At 46.5% G+C, this 21,229-nt stretch overlaps 1 protein-coding gene across 6 annotated transcripts in view; it reads left to right on the top strand.

Moving 5' to 3' along the window:
* fosl2 (FOS like 2, AP-1 transcription factor subunit) overlaps window positions 1–20,170 on the top strand; it is a 50,177-nt gene extending 30,007 nt beyond the window's left edge. For 5 of the 6 annotated variants that reach the window (XM_052025327.1, XM_052025328.1, XM_052025332.1 and 2 more), the window contains one exon: window positions 4,170–9,998. In XM_052025327.1, coding sequence (XP_051881287.1) covers window positions 4,170–4,691 — 522 coding nt within the window. In that variant the 3' untranslated portion in view covers window positions 4,692–9,998. Of the gene's footprint in view, window positions 1–4,169; window positions 9,999–20,141 lie in introns of those variants that run through there. The other variant, XR_007957059.1, reaches the window with a different exon arrangement.
* The last annotated feature ends 1,059 nt before the right edge of the window (window positions 20,171–21,229 follow it).

Raw genomic sequence — 21,229 nt, 5'->3', positions numbered from 1 at the left:
ACCTCAGTACAAGTGACAATAATAAACCAATTCCAATAAAGTGATGTTATTTAAACAAAAAATGAATTCCCATGCCCTGCTGAGATTTGAGCTCACATTCCCCAGTTTATGGATTGAAACTTCCATATTATTCACTGAAATGCTGGAAATATTTGGTAGGTCTGAGACAGAATCTGTGGGAAAAAGGGGAGTGAGGAACTTAAAGCATCAAATTAACAAGGTTGCTTCAGAACTTGGATTACGCGATACTAATTTGCTTAGTTAATGAAAATTAAAACACTGCAGATGCTGGAAATCTAAAATTAAAAATGGAAAATGCTAGAAATTGTCAGCAGGTCAGGTTGCATGTGTGGGAAGAGAAACAGAGCTAATGATTTGGATCGGAGACCCTTCATTAGAACAGGGAAGGAGACAAAAGAAGCTCGTTAAGGTGCAGGGAGGGTTAGGGTGGGGGAATGTCCTTGATAGGGTAAAATCAGGATGACCGTGGAGGATAAGTTTTAAACAAGGTTATCTGAATAAAGGGGAACACGGAGACTGCAGATGCTATAATCTGGAGCAAACTAAAATAAACTGCTGGAGGAATTCAGCAGGTCAGGCAGCATCTGTAGAGGCAGAGGGACGTTGGACACTTCAGGTCGAGACCCTGCATCAGGACGGAGAGTGTAGGGGGGAGGTGGCCAGTGAGAGGGAGGGGTGAGACAGGGGCTGACAGGTGATAGTTGGAAGGAGATGATGGGAGAAGTGGAGGGATGGAGTTGGGAGACGGTAGCTGGTGGAAGGGGGGGATAAACGAGCAGGTGGAGCCAGGTTGGGGGGGGAACGGCAGGGAGAAGGTAGAGGTAGAGGCTGGAAGGTGATAAGTAGAGACACAAGAGGCTGCAGATGCTGGAATCTGATAAGTAAGGAAGGTGATGTGGAACCAGATAAGGGAGGGAAGCTTTAGAGAGGGGCAGAGGAGATTTACCAGGATGCTGCCTGGATTGGAGGGTATGGATTGTGAGGAGAGACTAAGAGAGCTAGGGCTTTACTCTTTGGAGAGAAGGAGGATGAGACGAGACATGGTAGAGGTGTACAAAATATTAAGAGGAACTGATAGAGTGGACAGCCAGCGCCTCTTTCCCAGGGCACCAACGCTCAATACAAGAGGGCATGGCTTTAAAGTAATGGGTGGGAAGTTCAAGGGGGATATCAGAGGGAGGTTTTTTACCCAGAGAGTGGTTGGGGCATGGAATGCGCTGCCTGGGGTGGTGGTGGAGGCAGGTACATTGGTCAAATTCAAGAGATTGCTAGATAAGCATATGGAGGAATTTAAAATAGAGGGATACGTGGGAGGAAGGGGTTAGATAGTCTTAGGCGAGGTTTAAAGGTTGGCACAACATTGTGGACCAAAGGGCCTGTATTGTGCTGTACTGTTCTCTGATTCTATGATTATGGACAGGTAGAACCAGTGGAGGAAGAGAAGACCCAGTAGGTTAAGCGCGTAGGTGATCGGCAGATGAAACCAAGTGAAGGAGGGTAACGAAGCTGTTAGAGAGTGAGAACATAGATAAAAGAACGTGGGAGTTGCAAAATGCAGAGTGGGAAGACGTGCTTGGCATATCCAGTGCTGCCGGTGAATAAAAACATGAAAAACAAACAAACAACCAACAAACTGATCCGATATCGCAGATGGATGACTGACACAGACAGAGAAATTGTTATCTAAAGTTGTAGAATTCAGTGCTGAGTCCAGAAGGCAGCAACGTGCCCAGGCGGAAGGTGGGGTGCTGTTCCTCAAGCTTGCGTTGGGCCCCACTGTGACAGTACGGGGGGGGGGGGGCACAGGACGGTGGGTCAGAGCAGGAGTGGGCTGGGAGGCTGTGAAAGTGGCAGGAAACGGGAAGCTCAGTCGCCCCTGCAGACTGAACGAAGGGGCTTCTGCTGAGCAGTCACCCGATATGCATTTGGTTTCTCAGACGTAGACGTGACCACATTGTGAACACTGAATGTAGTACACTGGAAGTACAAGTGAATTACTGCTTCAAATGGAGTTTGGGTCCCTGGATGGTGGGAAGGGGAGAGGTGAAAGGACAGGTGTCGCATCTCCTGCAGTTGCATGGGAGAGTGCTGTAAGAATAAGATGGAGGTGGGGTTTGGTGGGAACTGAAGGGTGAACCAGGTGGTCATAAGGGGAACGGTCCCTGCAAAATGCTGATAGAGGACGGTGGTGGAATCTGTATGAAGGTGGCAGAAATTGAGGAGCATGATCCGTTGAACGTGGAGGCTGATGGGGTGGAAGGTGAGGACCAGGGCACCCCTAACCTGGTTCTGTCCTGGCGGAGAGGGGGTGAGAACAGAGGTGCGGGAAATAGATGCGATGTGGTCAAGGGCTTTGTTAACCGTGGTAGAGGGGAAGCCACAGTTCTGGAAGAAGACATTTCAGAGGCACCTGTATGAAAAGTCTCACCATCAGAACAAATAGAATGGAGCCGAAGCAACTGGGAGAATAGAAAAGAGTCCTTACGGGAGGCAGGGTGGGACGAAGAGTAGCCTTGATAGCTGTTGGAGACAGTAGGCTTGTAATGGATGTTAGGAGCTAATCTTGTTCACTCAGGTTTGCCAACTCTCGTTGGGCGTTTCTCTGGAGGTTTCATCACATCACTCCCCATCTCCGGCCATCCCAACATGTTCAATGTTTTGCCTGTGAGCTTAAGGTGTCGACACCTTGCTGGGTGTGGAAAAGCAAAATCCTGCAGATGCTGCAAATCCAAAATAAAAACGGAAAGTACTGACGATACCCAGCAGGTCAGGCGGCATCTGTGGGGAGAGAAGGACTAGAAAGACAGGGTTAACCTTTCAGCTCAACATCCTCTTATCAGAAATAAAGTGACAGTCATAATCATAGAGCCACACAGCACAGAAACAGCCCACTTTCAGCCCACTGAATCTACACTTGACCATCAAGCACCCATTTTACACTAACCCTATTTTCTTCTGCCCACGTTCCTGTTAGCTCCCTCAAGATTCTACTACACACTAACCAACCGCACCTCTTTGGGATGTGGGGGGGAAACTGGAGCACCCAGAGGAAACCCACACCGTCACAGGGAGAACATCGCAAACTTCCACAGAGATCAGGCTGGGACATGGGTCACTGGAACACAGAACAGTACAGCGCAGGAACAGGTCCTTCACCCCGTGATGTCTGTGCCGAACATGATGCCGAATTAAACTAAATCTCTAACGCCTGTACATGATCCATATTTCTCCATTCCCCGCATACTTATGCATCTATCGAACAGCTTCTTAAATGCCACTATCGTATCTGCTTCCACCACCACCTCTGGCAGGCCTTTCCAGGCACCCACCGCTCTCTGTGTAAAACACTAACCCCCCACATTTCCTTTAAACATCCACCCCCCATACCTTGGGAAAAAGACTCTAACTTGTCTACCCTATCTATGCCTCTCATCATTTTATAATGGAACTGAGAGGCAGCTGCTCCGCCACAGTCCCAATTGGTGAAAGGTCATTGATGAAAGGTCTGCTTCTCTCCGAACAGATGCTGTCTGACCAATTGAGTATTATGAGGATTTTCTGTTTTTATTTTGTCGGTGGGGGGGGTTTCCTGGTTTTAGAGAACAATTCTTCCATTGTTTGGTGTTGCTTGCATGGGGATGAAAGATTGATGTCCATTCAGAGTTGTGAACAGAGCTCAGTATATCATGGAAACCAGCCTCCCCTCCACAGATTGTCTATACCCCTCGCTGCCTTGGTAAAGCAGCCAGCATAATCAAAGACCCCACCCACCCCGGACATTCTCTCTTCTCCCCCTCCTATTGGGCAGAAGATACAGAAGCCTGAAAGCACATACCACGGGGCTCAAGAACAGCTCCTACCCCGTTGTTTTAAGACTATTGAACAGTTCCCTAGTACAATAAGATGGACTCTTGACCTCACGATCTACTTCATCAGGACCTTGTACCTTATTGCCTGCCTGCACTGCACTTTCTCTGTAACTGTAGCACTTTATTCTGCATTCTGTTGTTGTTTTACCCTGTACTACCTCAATGCACTGCTGTAATGAATTGATGTGTATGAACGGTATGCAAGACAAGTTTTTCAATGTACCTCGGTACAAGTGACAATAATAAACCAATTTGCCAATTTACCTTTCTTTCCCTCAGGAGACAGAGAAGCTCGAGGAGGAGAAGTCCGGGCTACAGAAGGAGATCGCTGTGCTGCAGAAGGAGAAGGAGAAGCTAGAATTCATGCTGGTCGCCCACAAACCCATCTGCAAAATGGCGCCGGGGGGCGAAGGGCGGAGGCGGTCGGCATCGCCTGATCCACGGGCGGGCCGGACACCGAACGCAGTGGTGGTCAAGCAGGAGCCCGAGGAGGGAGCCAAGCTGGGCGGGTCAGGCCTGAGCAAGACGCAGAGGTCTGTCATCAAGCCGGTGACCGAGATCAGCATCGCCAACAGCTTCTTCACTGAGGCCGAGCCCCTCAACACGCCGGTGGTGGCCACCTCCACCCCCGCGCCCAGCGTCACCCCCTGCGCCCCCAGCCTGGTCTTCACCTACCCCAGCGTGCCCAGCCTGGACCAAGAGTCGCCGTCAGAGTCCTGCTCGAAGGCCCACCGCAGGAGCAGCAGCAGTGGCGACCAGTCCTCGGACTCTTTGAACTCCCCCACCTTGCTGGCACTCTGAGGACCCCACCAGCCGTCCACGGGCGAGCCCTCGAGTGTGGGGGTGGGGGCGGCCTCTCTGACCCGATCTGACCCAACTGGGCCTCCTACCATGGACCGGAACCAGCGGGGTTGGAATATTTCTAAACACTTCAGACTCATGGGGTAGGGAAGGGTCGGGGTTGTTTATGGGGGGGATCGTGGGGAAGAAATTCGAGTAACTTGATCATGACGGTAGCACTGTTGCATCCTTGCAGAGTGGACAACATTTTGCAATGGCAGGTCACAGAAAGAGAGACAGTAAGGGGTCTGTGATGACAGTGGTCGTCACCCTCGGTGGGGAAAGCACCTTGTGTACCACTGTGGACAGTTTCAAAGGCTGCCAACCCCTTGCATTTTGAACTCGGATCTTTAAAGCATTTCCTTTTCCTGTGTTGTTTTTTTTCCCTCCTTAAATATTTACTCTACAGGGACATCCTGGTGACCTGTGTGATGTATAATTTTCTTTTTTGGACCATCGAGTAATTTTAGTTTTAAGGTTGTGCTAACTCCATCTCTGCAATCCTTTCATTTTCCAAAGAGGTGTAGACTGGGGAACTCTCTAACCTGATATTGGTGTACTGTAAAGAACAAATTATTTTGTGATGCTTATGATATGTCTCAGTAATATAATGAGCATTTCTGCAATACTGGAATGGTTGTCGGATTTCAGCATTCAATAGAGCAAAGGGATTTGTATCACAATGTAGGATGCTTATGTTGCACCTTTCCATATAAGAAACATCCTCTGCCTTTAGCCTTCTGACCTTAATTTTAGTATTTATAACTTTTTTTTTACAAGAATTTGAAAGAATAATGAAAATATATTGCAACTTGGGGAGGAAAATCAGTTGTTGGACTGCAAGGCAGAACTGGGTGTGGGATTAAGGTGAATTCCTTACCTGTTGATTTTAGCGAGACTGGTAAATCTAGTGTCTTTGAATATTGAAGGGGTGTGTGTATGGGTGTGCACACAAGTGGGTGGGTGTGTGTGTTCATGCGCACAGATGTATGTGCATGCACCTGTGTGTGTGTGTGTGTGTGTATACATGTTGGTGTGTACGTGTGCATCTAAACTTTATTCAGTACCAGCTCAGGCTAAACTGGTGAAAGGCAGAATATTGGGCAGAGCATCTTCAAACAGCGAATTGGAATAGTTTTTCAGCAGGAGGCAAACAAAATACCTTCCACCCATTAAAGGGTCAACTTGATGAGATTGCTGGACGTGAGAACTGATTTCTGAAATGGATGCATTGTGAGGCTTCTCCTGCCTGTTTGATCTTTCAAAGTATAATATATAAAACCAACCAAGCCTCCACGCTGCCAGACAATAAAGTAGGAAGAGTAAACTTTGGCTCATTTCTTGGGCTCCTATTTCATTTAGCTCTGAATTCTTCCTCGTGGCCTGGATTGCAGGCAGGTGACAGATCCCATTTCCTAGTCTGGCATTAGATTTTTTTTCTCCCAACACTTGGGTTGAACTAAAAAGGAGATAGTCCATTGTATTTCTCTCCTGGTCTCTAATATGAGGGCAAAGTAGATGCAAGAGAAGGGAGCTGGTTTTTACAAAGGTACAAATTTTTCTCCTTGTGCTGGCAAGTTGTGGAAAACAAGCTCAAGTTTTTGTTTTGTGTTACACCTTGCTGCTGGGAGCAATGGACGGGCAACTGAGGGAGGGGGAGCCCCAGATTTCTTTTCGCCCGGCAAATGAGTAGCTACATGGAGTCTCCACCAACCTACAGATATCTGTGCAGACTCCCGCAAGTGACAGAGCAGGTACTTTCCACCTCTTTTGTAATTATATTTATAGCTTTCTTAATTAAAATAACATGGATAAATGTTTTATTGTTAGAGCAGGTCTCCAATCAATTGTTAATTTTGACAAAAAAAAGCGCTACACTGATTTTAGATTTGTGCTCCCATGGCACTGCTCCCAGAGGATAGGATTTTGTGGGCAATGTGGTGAAAGATGGTGCAAAGCAAGTGGGAGGAAGCAAGGTTTTCCGGGCCATCGTCATCAAGTGTGAATAATTCCCGGTTGGCAAAGCTGTCCCAACATCTCCTGTTTCCAGGCAGAGGTGGTGCACACTTAAAACTGCTGCTTTTCATCCTTCAAATGGGTTGTTTTTGATTTGGTTCTGGGGTATGGACATCCCTGTTAAGGCTAGCATTTAATGGTTACACTGATAAAATGAGTTTGAAGCACATCTTGGAACCATTGCATTTTGTATGTGGTGAACGTACTTTTAAAATATGTCAGTCATAGAGTCGAACAGCATGGAAACAAGCCCTTCGGTCCAACTGCTCCATGGCAACCAAGACGTCCCATCCAAGCTAGTCCCATTTGCCAGCATTTGGCCCATAAACTCCTAAACCTTCCCATCCATGTACCTGTCCAACTGTCTTTTAAAACTTGTTCTTGTACCTGCCTCAATCACTTCCCCTGGCAGCTCATTCCACATACGTACCACCCACTGTGTAAAAAAAAGTTGCCCCATCAGGTTCCTATTAAACCCTCTCACCTTAAGTCCTCTAGTTCCTGATTCACCAACCCTGGGAAAAGCAGTGAGTGAATTCACCCTATCTATGCCCCTCGTGGTTTTATAAGATCACACCTCATTCTCCTACACTCCAAGGAATAAAGTCCAAGCCTGCCCAAACTCTTCCCACAACCCAGTCCCTCGAATCCTGGCAACATCCTCGTAAATCTTTTCCAGCTTAAAACCATCTTTCCCATGGCAGGATGACCAAAACTGAACACGATACTACAAGTCTGTCCTCACCAGCGTCTTGTTCAACTGCAACATTACATCCCAACTTCTGTACTCAGTGCCCTGACTAATGAAGGCCAGCGTACCAAAAGCCTTCTTCACCACCCTGTCTACCTGTGACCCCACTTTCAGAGGACCAGGTACCTGAACTCCAAGGTCCTTTGGATCTACAACACTCTCCCAGGGCCCTACCGTTCACTGTGTTATGTTATCTTACTCTTGGCAATCTTATACCCAAAGACCCATGCTCTGACATCCCTCCCCAATGGGAGTGCAAGAACAAGAAATAAATCACCTCAACTTTATGAGGGTATCACTTCCCTGGACAGCTTCCTTGGTTAAATTGGCCTTTAGGTTTGTGATTATATTATTGTTGTTGGAAAACCAGGTAGATGAGCCATTGTCTATCATACAGTTCACCGCCAACGTGGGCAAGAGCTGAGAGGAGGGGGTGTCAGAAAATTAGTCATTGGGCAACTCCAGGCTTGCAGTAAGAGTAAATAGGTGAGGCCTTGTACATCCTGTGAGAGAGGATTAGCTAAGAGGTGGTGCAATAGTTCTTGATTTCGGCGTAAATGACTCGGCAAAAAGGAGGAGGAAGCACTCTGCAAGGGTGGTGCGGAGGAAGGGGGTGTGGATTCGCAACTTGGGAGAAATAGGCAAGAAGAGTGCCCAGGAGCGAGGGCCATAATGACATTGCTTGGAACAAAATAGAGAAGGAAATGAGAGAGGGAGATTACACTCTCTGATCCTATTGTACATCTGGGGCACAGGCTTTGGCAAGGCTGACATCTGTTTGAAACTGAGTCATTTGAAAATCTACTGGGGGAAGTTTCTTGGGGTGGCCCGCTGAGATTACCCTGCGAACACCTGAAGATAGTTGAGGCTTCCTGCCCAAACTAAGCTGGCTGAGGCAATGGTTGGGCCAATGCAATGCCTTCGTATTCTACTATAGAGCAGGCTTTGCAAGCTGAATGATCATATTCACCTTATCTCCTGCTTGTTGGCTGGTCTGGGTCTACTCAAGGCAGCTCCTTGAATATATGCGCAGAGCAGGGCTCTCACAGAGAAGTGAAGAAAGAAAGGCACTTGGATGGATACTGAGATTGAAAGTCCCTCACTTTTTTACGGCAACAAACAATCTGCTGGAGGAACTCATCGGGTCGAGCAGCATCTGTGGGGGATCTTGACAGACGCTGCTCGAACCGCTGAGTTCCTCCAGCAGACTGTCTGTTGCTTCAGATTCAAGCAGCTGCAGTCTCTTGTGTCTCCATTATTTCAGGACTGTTTGTAAAGGGAGAGACTTCATTTTTAAATGGAGTCTCCTGAGGTGGCTCGGAACAGCAGCTGAGTGTAATATCAGGCAGTGACAGCATCTTGGTAGAGGTTACAGCTATGTGTGTTTGCAGAAGATTATGGAAAAATTGGTGCACTGAATACTTGTAGACCCAAGTATTTCAGTAGCAGCTGTGCAGTGTTTGCAAGTCCTCGGGAAGGGATTTGAATCACACTGTGACAAACCCAGAGGTAAAAAAATAATAGGGAAGAAACTGCAGTAGATGCTGAAGATATGCAGGAGGCCTGTCAGCATCCGGTAAGGGGGATAGTCTGATCATCTCAAAATTATACCATCAGTCTGTGGGCTGGAACGGAGTCAGCAGTATAACTCGGTTCTGTCACTTCTCGTGACCCAAGGTTGATTAGCAGAGTCAAATTAGTACTTGTGGCTTAAAGGGCTGTGAGGGACCATGACCATCGCTGAGTGGTTGAAACCTGAGGCACCTCGGGAACTGCGTCTGTGCCGAACACTGAAGGCCTTAGAACTTCAATATCATTAGTCATATTTCAGGGAGATTTCAGTAGGAGAAGCATTTGACTTGAATGTTGATCTTGTGGGAATGATATTTTCCTTATTTGGGTTCTGCGGAGTACTCTTGGAGTCTTCGGGCTGAACACATGGAAAATACCTACGGTGCAGGACGCCACCGAGCCTGGAAGGATGACAATTCCAGTGGTGGTTTGGCTTGTGAAAGGCCATGGGCAATGGGAAGAGGAAGGGAGTCGAGGACTTCCACAAATTTGATGTCTTGAGGCAGCAGAGGAAGTTTTGATCTCTACATTCGTTACTCCCAACAGGACTCAATCTCATTACAATAACCTATGTGTATGTGTGTGTTGGGGGGGAAGGGGGAGGAGAGGGCGGGCACATTACAAATACAGAAAAAGCAAAGGGGCCGTAATTAAATCTGAAGCCCATAATGAATGACTTTCTCATTGTCCTGTTAGAAGGACGCTATATCAAGGAGCACTGCAAAGCAACAGGATGAATGAATCAAAAGCATTATTGAGATCTGCAACATTGTCTCACAGGGACCTTGATAAGGAGTTGTAAATCTGTAAAATTAACTATTCTGTGTTTTTTTTAAAGAAAATATGAGAAGCATTGTTTAAAGAAAAGTCAGGTCTTTTCCTATTCAAAATTGTATGTGTTAGTATTTATTAAACAAATTGATATTTTAGTTGATTGGTGCCTTTTGAATTCGCGCTAATCTCATCCTGTGAAGGCATTTCCTTTGAAGCTCATCGTGAGGTAGCACATGCCCTTCTCTTGAGTGCAGGAAGTGGGTTGATGCTGAAGTTTCATTTTGATACACACCCACATAAATAAGCTCCATCAGAGCCGGGATTGGGGGAAACATTCACCAGTTAATTGCCATATCGTTATAGTGGATGGAGTCAACCAAGAAATAAAAGCTTCTCTGGCTTAAGACAACATAATTGCATCCATTGACTGGTAGTCATGAATTACTATGGTGTAGGAGAGCACCATTCATAGTGCCTGCCATTCACAATGCCCTCCTCCATTCATTTAGACCATGGTTCATTTCACATAAAACTTCCACACCAGAGCATAAATTGGAGCAATGTCTTCTGGAAGCTATTTAGGTCTGGAAACACAGCATAAAGTGCCTTCAGATACAACATGCCATCTTTTAGCACTGTGAAGCACAGAGTATGGAACCAGAAAACTGGAAGCTCCCAGCACAGAAGTAGGCCATAGAGTCACAGAGAGATGCAACACAGAGACAGGCCCTTCAGTCCAGAGAGACCACTCAGACCACCAAACACCCATTTACCCCGATCCTATATTGATTCCATTATTTTATTCTCACCGCAGTCTCATCAACTCCCCCAGATTTTACCACTCACTCACACACTGGGAGCAGTTTACAGTGGCCAATTAACCTACCAACCTGCACGTCTTTGGGATGTGGGAGGAAACTGGAGCACCTGGAGGAAACCCACATGGTCACAGGGAGAATGTGCAAACTCCAGACAGATGCTACCCAAAGTCAGGATTGAACCATTAGGCTGACTGGTGTTCATACCAGCTAAAGATAAGCTCCCACCTCTTGGTCCACAGCCCTGCAGGTTACAGCTCTTGAAGTTCTCATCCAAGTACCTTCTAAACATGGTGAGGGTTTCTGCATTCACTCTTTCAAATAGCCAGTTCCAGACCCCGTAAGTGAAATAGTGTCTTCCTCAACTCTCCTCCAATCCTCCTCCCAATTAACAAATCCATGGCCCCTCGCTATCAATTTCCCTGCAAAGGGGGAATAGCTTGGTGCTGCTAACATTGTCTAAGCCTCTTATAATTTTATAAACCTAATTACATCTCGACTCAGTCTTTTTTGTTCCTGGCCTCTCTTCGAAACTGCAAATCTGTAGCCCTGGAAACATCTTAGTAAATCTACAGAGCAGCCTCTCCAATTCAATCACATCCTGTAGTGCAACCAGAACTGTACACTGTGCTCTATTTATGGCCAAACTAACGTTTTATAAACTACTAAGGTTTAGTACTAGTACTAAAGAGTACCAGATTTTTAAAATCGTGAGGGGGCAAAGATAGGGTGAATGAGCATAGTCTTCTTCCTAAGGAAGGGGAACTGAAAACTAGAGGGCATAGGTTTAAGGTGAGGGGTGAGAGATTTAAAAAGGACCTGAGGGGCAACTTCTTCACACAGAGGGTGGTGTGTATTTTGGAATGAGCTGTCAGAGGAAGTGGTTGAGTCAGGAACAATAACAGCATTCAAAAGACATTTGGATCAGTACATGGTAGGAGGGGTTCAGAGGGATGTGGGCTAAACGCGGGCAAATTGGTGGGCACCACGGTTGGCACAGTCGAGTTAGGCGTTGAAGGGAGTGTTTCCATGTATTTCTCTATGACTCTACTAGAATGTCCTCCCAGCTCTTGTATTCCAATAAAGGTAAGTATCCCAAAGCTCAGAAGCAAAACCTCAGATGCTGGAAACCTGAATACAAACAGAAAATATTACACCAGAACACAACAAAACAGGGGCAGGAGTAGGCCACCAGGACCTTCAAGCCTGCCACTCCATTCTCTACGGTCATGGCTGATCTACACTGGTCTCTTCTGTGCCAGTTCCCCATAACCCTCAATTCCCCGATCTTTCAAATATTTATCTACCTCCACCTTAAATCTATCTAATGATCTGGCCTCCACCACCCTCAGAGAATTTCAGAGATTCCATACCCTCTGAGAGAAGACATTTTTACTCACTATTGAGAAGTCATAGAGTCATACAGCACAGAAACAGGCCCTTCGGCCCACCGAGTCCATGCCAACATCAAGCATCCATTAACACTAATCTTCACACTAATCCTCCAGTCCTGACGAAACGTTGACTGTCCATTTCCCTCCATAGATGTTGCCTGACCCGCTGAGTTCCTCCAGCATCTTGTGTGTTGCTCCAGATTCCAGCATCTGCAGTCTCTTGTGTCTCCACTAATCCTATTTTATTCTCTCCACACTCTACACTCAACCATCGCCACCTTCCCTCCCCAAATTCCACCACTCTACTAGACACTGGGGGCAATTTACAGTGACCAATTAACATACTAACTAGGTGCTCCAGTTTCCTCTCACGTCCCAGAGACGGATGCAGTCACAGGGAGAGTGTACAAATTCCACGCAGACCACATCAGAGTTCAGGATTGAACCCAGGTTCCTGGAGCCATGAGGCAGCAGCACTATTTGCAGATCAGTCAGCATCTGTAGAGAGAGAGAGAGAGAGACAAAGCTGATGTTTCAGGTGACTGAAACTTGCAGCGGAATTGACATTCATCGAAGCTCCTGGGCCTCATGAGAGGCCATTGAACCTGAAGCACACTACTGGACTGGCTGGCGGCTGGTCATTGGGTCAGTAAGGGAATGGGAATGGGAGTGTGCGGAGAAGCGGAGAATGTGCTGCAGTCAGATGTGGCCTTGTCTGGCTCCTCCCTTTGGTTCTACTGAGCACTCTGAGCCCAGGGACCATATACACTTTGATCTGGCCTCTCAAGTCAGAGTGGGACCACAGACTTTCATTTAAAAGGTCAGCTTTATTTTTGTTCGTTCGTTTTACTTTGAAAGAAAGTCGCAAGCAAGTTAGCAGGAGTAGGCCTCTTTGGCTTTGCGAGCTTTGCTCAGTCATTCAATATTGTTGCTAGTCCAATCTTGACCTCAGCAACACTTCCCTACTCTCTCCCTGTACCCTTGAACTTATAGAGTGTCAGAGTGTAATACAGCATGGAAACAGGCCCTTCGGCCCAACTGACCCATGCTGACCAAGGTGCCCATTTAAGCTAGTCCCATTTGCCTGCATTTGGGCCATATCCCTCTAAACCTTTCCTATCCATGTACCTGTCCAAGTGCCTTTTAAATGTTGTTATCATACCCAATTCTACCACTTTCTCTGGCAACTCATTCCATACATGCACCACCCTCTGTGTGAAGAAGTTGCCCCTCAGGTCCCTTTTAAATCTTTCCCCTCTCAGATCAAATCAATACCCTCTAGTTTTTGGTTCCCTTTCATAGAGTTATAGAATCATAGAGCAATACAGCAAGGATACAGGCCCTTCAGCCCAACCAGTCCATGCCAACCATGGTACCCACCCAGCTAGTCCCAATTTCCTGTGTTTGGCCCATATCCCTCCAAGCCCCTCCCCTCCATGTACCCATCCAAGTGCTTCTTAAATGATACTGTTGTACCTGCCTCACCCACTTCCTCTGGCAGCTCGTTCCATATAGTCACTACCCTCTGCGTGAAAAAGTTGCCTTTCTCACCCTAACACTATGCCCCCTAGTTTTGGACTCCCCTACCCTGGAGAAAAGACTGTTACCATCCACCTTATCCATGCCTCTCGTAATTTTAAACACTTCTATAGAGTCACCCTCATTTTCCTACATTCCAAAGAATAAAGACCTAGCCTGGCCAACCTCTTCTTGCCTTCTAGTCCTGGCAACGTCCTTGTAAATGTTCTCTGCACTCTTTCCAGTTTAACCACGTCTTTCCTATAACAGGGTGACCAAAACTGTACACAGTACTCCAAGTGCAGCCTCACCAACGACTTATACAACTGCAACACAATGTCCCAACTTCTATACTCAGTGCCCTGACTGATGAAGGCCAGCGGGCTAAACACCTTTTTCACCACCCTGTCTACCTGTGATGCTGCTTTCAATGAACTATGCACCTGTACTCCAAGGTACCTCTGTTCCATTACACTCCCTAGTTCCCTACCATTCATAGTATAACTCCTACTCTGATTTGACTTTCCAAAATACATCATATCCACCTCACACTTATCTGTATTGAAATCCATTTGCTATTCCTTGGCCCACTTCTCTGACTGACCAAGATCCCCCGTTATCTATGATAACCTTCTTCACTATCACCTTCTCCTAATTTCATGTAATCCACAAATTTACTGATCAATCCTTGTGCATTTGCATCCAAATCATTAATGTAAATAACAAATGACAAGGGTCCCAACGCCAACCCCTGCAGCACACCGCTAGTCACCAGCCTCCATTCTGAGAAACAACCTTCAACCACCACCCTCTGCTTCCTACCTCTGAGCCAATTTTGAATCCACCTAACTAGCTCTCCCTGGATTCCATGGAACCTAATCTTCCTGACCAGCCTACCATGCGGGACCTTGTCCAAGGCCTTGTTAAAGTCCAAATAGACAACATCCACTGCCCTACCCTCATCTACCCTTTTGGTTACCTCTTTGAAAAATTCTAAAAGATTCGTCAAGCGCGACTTTCCATATACTAAGCCATGCTGACTCCTCCTAATCAGGCTTTGTCTATCCAAATGCTGGTAGATCCTGTCTCTCAGAATTCCCTCTGGTAACTTCCCCACTACTGATGTCAGGCTGACTGGCCTGTAGTTCCCTGCCTTGTCCTTGTTTCCTTCTTAAACAACAGAACGACATTAGCCACCTTCCAGTCTTCGGGAACTTCACCAGTGGCTAACAATGAAGTAAATATCTCCACAAGGGCCTCCGCAATTTCTTTTCCAACCTCCTACAAAGTCCAAGGATGCACTCAGTCAGGCCCTGGGGATTTATCCACCTTAATGCACTGTAAGGCTGTAACTATCTCCCCCCTGGTAATATGAATGTTCTCCAAAACATCTCCACTTGTTTCCCTTATCTCATGAGCAACCATAATTTTCTCCTCAGTAAACATCGAGGAGAAATATTCCTTAAAAATCCCACCCATCTCCTGTGGCTTGAGATATTGGTGGCCCTGATGATCTCTAAGGGGACCTACTCTCTCCCTGGCCACCCTTTTACTCTTAAAATAGCTATAGAACCTCTTGGGAATTTTCTTAACCTTTCCTGGGAAAAAGGAATCCTTTGGGTTAAAATTTTTGTTAGCCTCTGCCTTGAGTATTTTCAAATATTTTGCTTCTGCAGTTCTCTGGGATAGAAAATTCCAAATATTCATGACCATCAGAGAAGAAATTCCTCCTCTTCTCCACCCTAAATGGGCAACCCCTTATTCTGAACCTTTGTTCTAGATACCCCAGCTATGGGAATCACCTGAAAATCAACTCGATTAACTCTGTGTCACTTCTCGCAGATGCAGCCAGACCTGCTGAATATTTCCAACATTTTCTGCTTTTATTTTAGGGGAATCAGCTGCTCAGCATCCACCTCAGAATTTTATATGGTTCAGTATGTTCATAGAGCTATGCAGCATGGAAACAGGCCCTTCGGTCCAACTCGTCCATGCCAACCAAGTTGACTAACCGAGCTAGTCCCATTTGACTGTGTTTGGCCCATATCCCTCTCAACCTTTCCTGTCCATGTACCCGTTCAAGTGTCTTTTAAATGTTGTTATTGTGCCCACTTCCTCTGGCAGCTCGTTCCATTTACTCACACCCTCTGTGTGAAATAGGTCTCAGGTCCCTTTCAGATCTTTCCCTTCTCACCTTAAACCTATAAGCTTTAAACTTCTCATTCTCCCATACTCCAGTGAGCAGAGATCCAGCCTGCTCGATCTCTCTGCTTATGTCAACCCTTTCACCATGAATCTTCTCTGAGCATATCTTTCCTTAAATATGGAGACCAAAACTGTACGTACTACTCCAGTTGCAGCCTCACCATCCCCCTTGTGAACTTCCACAAAAAGGTCCCTACTTTTATACTCTATATCCCTTGCAATAAAATACAACGTTCCATTAGCCTTCATAACTACCTGCTGTACTTACCCAAAAACAGATCCTTTTGCTCTGAAACCTTCTGGAGTCACACTTAAATTTGATTAATATCAATACACAAAAAGTGCTGGAGGGACTCAGCGGGTCGGGCAGCATCCACGGAGGGAAATAAACAGTCGACGTTTCGGGCCGAGACCCTTCATCAGGGACTGGAAAGGAAGAGGGCAGAAGCAGGAATAAGTAGGTGGGGGGAGGTGGAGGAGCGCACGCAGGCAGGGGACAGGTGAGTTCAGGTGATAGGTGAGTCCAAGTGAGAGGGGGAAGGTAGGTGGGTGGAGGAGGGGGGGAAGATGTAATAAGCTGAGAGGTGACAGGTAGAAGAGGCCAAGGGCTGAAGAAGAAGGAATCCGGTGGGAGAGGGCAGTGGACCATGGAATAAAGGATGTGGGAGGGGAGGAGAGGAGATGGGCAGGTCATCAAGGCGGGGGAAGGGAGCTACAGGAATAAGGGATGGGGGGGGGGGCAGGAAGAAAAAGAAGGGGACGGGTTACCAGAAGTTAGAGAAATCGATGTTGAGGCCATCAGGTGGGAGACTCCCAAGGCAGAATATGAAGTGTTGTTTAATTTGATTAATAGTTTGTGTTTTATTCCTTCCAAAGTGAATAAACTCACACTTTCCCTGCTTCTTGCTCACTCATCTAATTTACCCGTATCCCTCCACAAGCTCTTTGTGTCCTCCCTGACAACTTGCTAACTGATCTCTTTGTTTTATCAACAAGTCATCAGGTCAGAAGTAGGGATGTTCACTGATGATCGCACAATGTTCAGCACTATTCATGACTCCTCAGATAACGAAGCAGTTCATATCCAAAAGCAACAAGACCTGGACAACATCCAAGCCTGGGCTGAAAGGTGGCAAGTAACATTCGCGCCACACAAGGGTCAGCCAACAAGAGAAAATCCAGTTATCACCATCCCCCCCCACCACCACCCCCCCCCACCGACGTTCAATGTCATTACCATCACTGAATCCTAGGCACGGTAGTGTAGCGGTTAGCGTAACACTATTACAGACCCAGCGACCCGGGTTCAATTCTGGCCGCTGTCTGTAAGGAATTTGTACGTTCTGCCCGTGTGTTTGCATGGGTTTCCTCCGGGTGCTCCTGTTTCTTCCCATAATCCAAAGACGTACAGGTTAGGAAGTTGTGGGCGTGCTATGTTGGGGGCGGAAACGTGGTGACACTTGAGGGCTGCCCCAGAACACTCTACGCAGAAGATGCATTTCACTGTGTGTTTCGATGTGCATGTGACTAATAAAGATATCTAATCTCATCAATATCCTGGGGGTTACCAGAAACTGAACTGGAGTAGCCATATACAATGGATAGGAAACCTGCACTCACCTCCTAACTCCCCAAAGCCTGTCCCCCATCTACAAGGCTCAAGTCAGGAGTGTGATGGAACACTGTCCACTGGCCTGGGTGAGGGCAGCTTCAACAACACTCAAGAAGCTGAATCCCACACAGGACATAGCAGCCCGCTTGATAGGCACCTCATCCTCAACCATTCACTCAATCCACCACCGATGCACAATATCAGCAGTTTGTACCATCTGCAGGATGCACTGCAGCAACTCCCTAGAAGCACCTGCTAAACCCACAACCTCTACTAGCTATAAGAACAAGGGCAGAAAAAGCCTGGGGGACCACCACCACCAGGAAGATCCCTCCGAGCCACACACCATCCTGACTTGGGAATATATCATTGTCGCTGGGTCAAAATCCTGGAACTCCTTCCCTAACGGCAATATGGGTGCACCCCACACCTCAAGGACTGCAGCAGTTCAAGAAGGCAGCTCCCCACCACCTTCTCAAGGTCCAGTAGGGATGGGCAATTAAATGCTGGCTCAGCCTGCGAAGCCCACACCCCTTGAATGAATATATAAAAAAAAATGACTGCAGTACACTCAGTCCCTTCATCCAAGTCAACAATATGGACTTTAAATAGTTTAGATCCCAACACTAATCACTTTGGCACCCACAAGCTATTAATTGCAGTAAATGACACAATTTTTTCAGCCTTGTTTTTGCTGTTAGTTCGCCAATCCCTTATCTATGTCAATATATTAGCCCCTAACCCCTGCATTCTTGTACAAGAAGTGTTAATGCAGCATTTTAGCCAAATACACGACATCTACTGCAAGAAACAAACTGCTGGAGGAACTCAGCGGGTCGAGCAGCGTTGTCAATGTTTCAGGTCGAGGTCCTGCATCAGGTCTGAGTGTGGAGAGGGGAGATAGCCGGTATACAGAGGAGAAGGGGAGGGGTGAGACCGGGGCCGTAGGTGATAGGTGGACCGGGAAGGGGTGTAGGATGACAGGCAGATGGAGCCAGGTGGGTTGGGGGGATTAGGGAAGGCGGGGGGGGGGGGGGTAGAATCAGGCAAGGAGAAATAAAAGGGCAGGTGAAACCAGGTTGGGGGGAGGAGAGGGTGATAAGCGGGGACACGAAGGGCTCCCAGTGCTGGAATCTGATAAGCAAGGGAAGTGATAATGGGATTCCTTAGGGGAGAGGTGAAGGCCGGGTGGAACCAATGGATGTGTGGTAGGTGGATGGAACCAGGAGGGGGAGGGAGAGGAAAGTGGGTGATGGGGACGGGGCGGGCGGAGGAGGGGTATGGGAATTGGAACAAAAAATGGGAGGACCGGAGGTAGATCAGAAGGAGAGAAAGAGGGAGGGGAACACAGAGGTAAGGGTTCCTTAAATTGAAATACACTACATCTACTGGTTTCCCTTTATATCCATCTATTGCGTCCTCAAAGAACTCTAGCAAACTTGTTAAACACAATTTCCCCTTTATAAGACCATGTCACCTCTGCTTAATTGTTGACCTCTCTTCATACCTCAACCCAGCGATCAACCTTCTCTGTACTGCCCCCTAAATAGGATTAGTTTAATTTGGCATCATGGCTCGCATGGACTTCATTGGCCAAAGGGCCTGTTCCTGTGCTGTACTGTTCTATGTCTAATGTTCTACATGTTGTGCTCTCCCCTCCTTATTCACGGATTCCAGCATTTGTCCAATGATAAATGTTGGGCTGACTGACTTACTGCTTTCTGTCTCCCTGTTTTCTTGAATACTGGTATTACATTTGTGGTCTTTCAATCCTCTGAGACCTCTCCAGGATCCAAGGAGTTTCGATAGATTAAACCAACACACCCATTATCTCTGCAGCTACTTCCTTTGATGACCCTGGGAAGCAGGTCATCAGATTCAGGGAACATTGGCCCCATAAATTTACCTAATATTTCTACTCCAGTGAAAGAAACTGTTCTAAGTTTCTCTCTCTATATAGCCCCTTGATTATCTGTTATTACTGGGATATTTTTATTGTATTCCACTATGAAGACCAATCCAAGATAATTATTTCAAATCTTTCTCATTAATTCCACTATCTCATCCTGAAAGGTTACTGCATGTAGACAGGAATGTGAAGTTGAGGTTGCAGTCAGATTGGCCACGACTTTATTTAAGTGGTAGAGCAGGCTTTCAGGGCTGGGTGGCCTATTCCTACTAATTCACAGTAAGTGAATCATGCATTAACTTGCCCTTGGATCAGATCCATCTTTGTACCACAAACAACGAGGGCAAAGTCTTCATCATCTCATTGCTCTTCACATGCGGCTTGCAGTGAGCCATATGGTGGTTCATCAGAATCGAAGTTAAAAACAAACTGCAGATGCTGGGAATCCGAAATAAAAACAGAGAATGCTGGAAATACTCAGCAGGTCAGGCAGCACCTGTGCAGAGAGAAACAGAGTTAATATTTCAGGCCTGGGAGTCTTCAGAGCAGAGAATGAGGAGAAAAAATCCATTAGTTTTAATTTGCAGAGAAGGTGGAGGAAGGAATGCTCAGGACAAAGCAATTTTCCAGCTGCCATGGTGGGAGTTGAACATGTCCCTAGTGCAGTCTGTGACTGCTAATCCAGCATCTTAACCATTACACCACCACAGTCATGGCAGGCTGATAAGTGAAGGACTAATTGTGGCAGATGTTTGCTTCATATGTTTCTTCCTTCTCTGTCACCGTTTCTGCGTTTAGCAGAGCTGATAGCTTCATTTTGTTTTATTGTCTCTCACCATCAGACATGCTCACCAGGGACGAAAACTTAAAGTCTGTGGCAGAGGGATTGAAGGGGACATGGAGGTACAGAAGCCTGACGTCCCACACCACCAGGTTCAAGAACAGCTACTTCCCTTCAACCATCCGGTTCTTGAACCAACCAGCAAAACCCTAATTACTACAGTTTAGCAATACTATGATCACTTTGCACTAAAATGGATTTTGATTTTTTTGTTCTAATTGTGTTTTTTCTTGTAAAAGTTGTGTATAATTTATGTTAATTTATGTTTTTCTTGTGAATGCTGCTTATCTGATGCTATGTGCCTGTGATGCTGCTGCAAGGAAGTTTTTCATTGCAGCTGTGCACACATGTACTTGTGCACGTGACAATAAGCTCGGCTTTGACTTTGAGAAGTGCAAGTGGTTAATCAATGGTGGTTGCTGAGTCATTTCAGGGAGGAACAGTGATGAGCTTAAGGTAACAAACTCAACATGAAATGGACACCAGATATTTGATTAAAACCTGGACTGCTTTTTGTTTGTAAGCCTACATTCAAAAGCTGTCATAGAACATAGAACTTAGGACATAGAACAGGACAGCATTGGACAGGCTATTTGGCCCACGATGTGCCTATCTTGTTGCCGATTAATACTAACTGTGTAAGTTTGAGGAGATTTGGTATGTCACCAAAGGCTCTTGAAAATTTCTACAGATTACGGTGGAAAACATTCTGACTGGTTGCATCACAGCCTGGTATGGAGGCTCCAATGTGCAGGATTGGAAGAGGCTGTAGAGGATTGTAGACTCAGCCAGCTCCATTGCGGGCACAACCCTCCTTGCCATCAAGGACATCTTCAAGAAGCAGTGTCTCAAGAAGGTGGCATCCATCATTAAGGACCCTCACCGGCTGGGACGTGTCCTCTTCACATTATTACCATCAGGGAGGAGGTACAGGAGCCTGAAAATCCATACTCAATGTTTCAGGAACAGCTTCTTCCCCTCCGCCATCAAATTTCTGAATGGTCCATGAACCCATGAACACTTCCCTGTCAGTCCTCTTTTGCACTATTTATTTTTGTAACTTATAGTCATTTTTACGTCTTTATGTCT

Source organism: Pristis pectinata, chromosome 10 (genome assembly GCF_009764475.1).
Source record: "Pristis pectinata isolate sPriPec2 chromosome 10, sPriPec2.1.pri, whole genome shotgun sequence".
Taxonomy (NCBI): Eukaryota; Metazoa; Chordata; class Chondrichthyes; order Rhinopristiformes; family Pristidae; genus Pristis; species Pristis pectinata.
The sequence above is the reverse complement of the archived record's forward strand: the minus strand, read 5'-3'. Positions and strand labels throughout refer to the sequence as shown.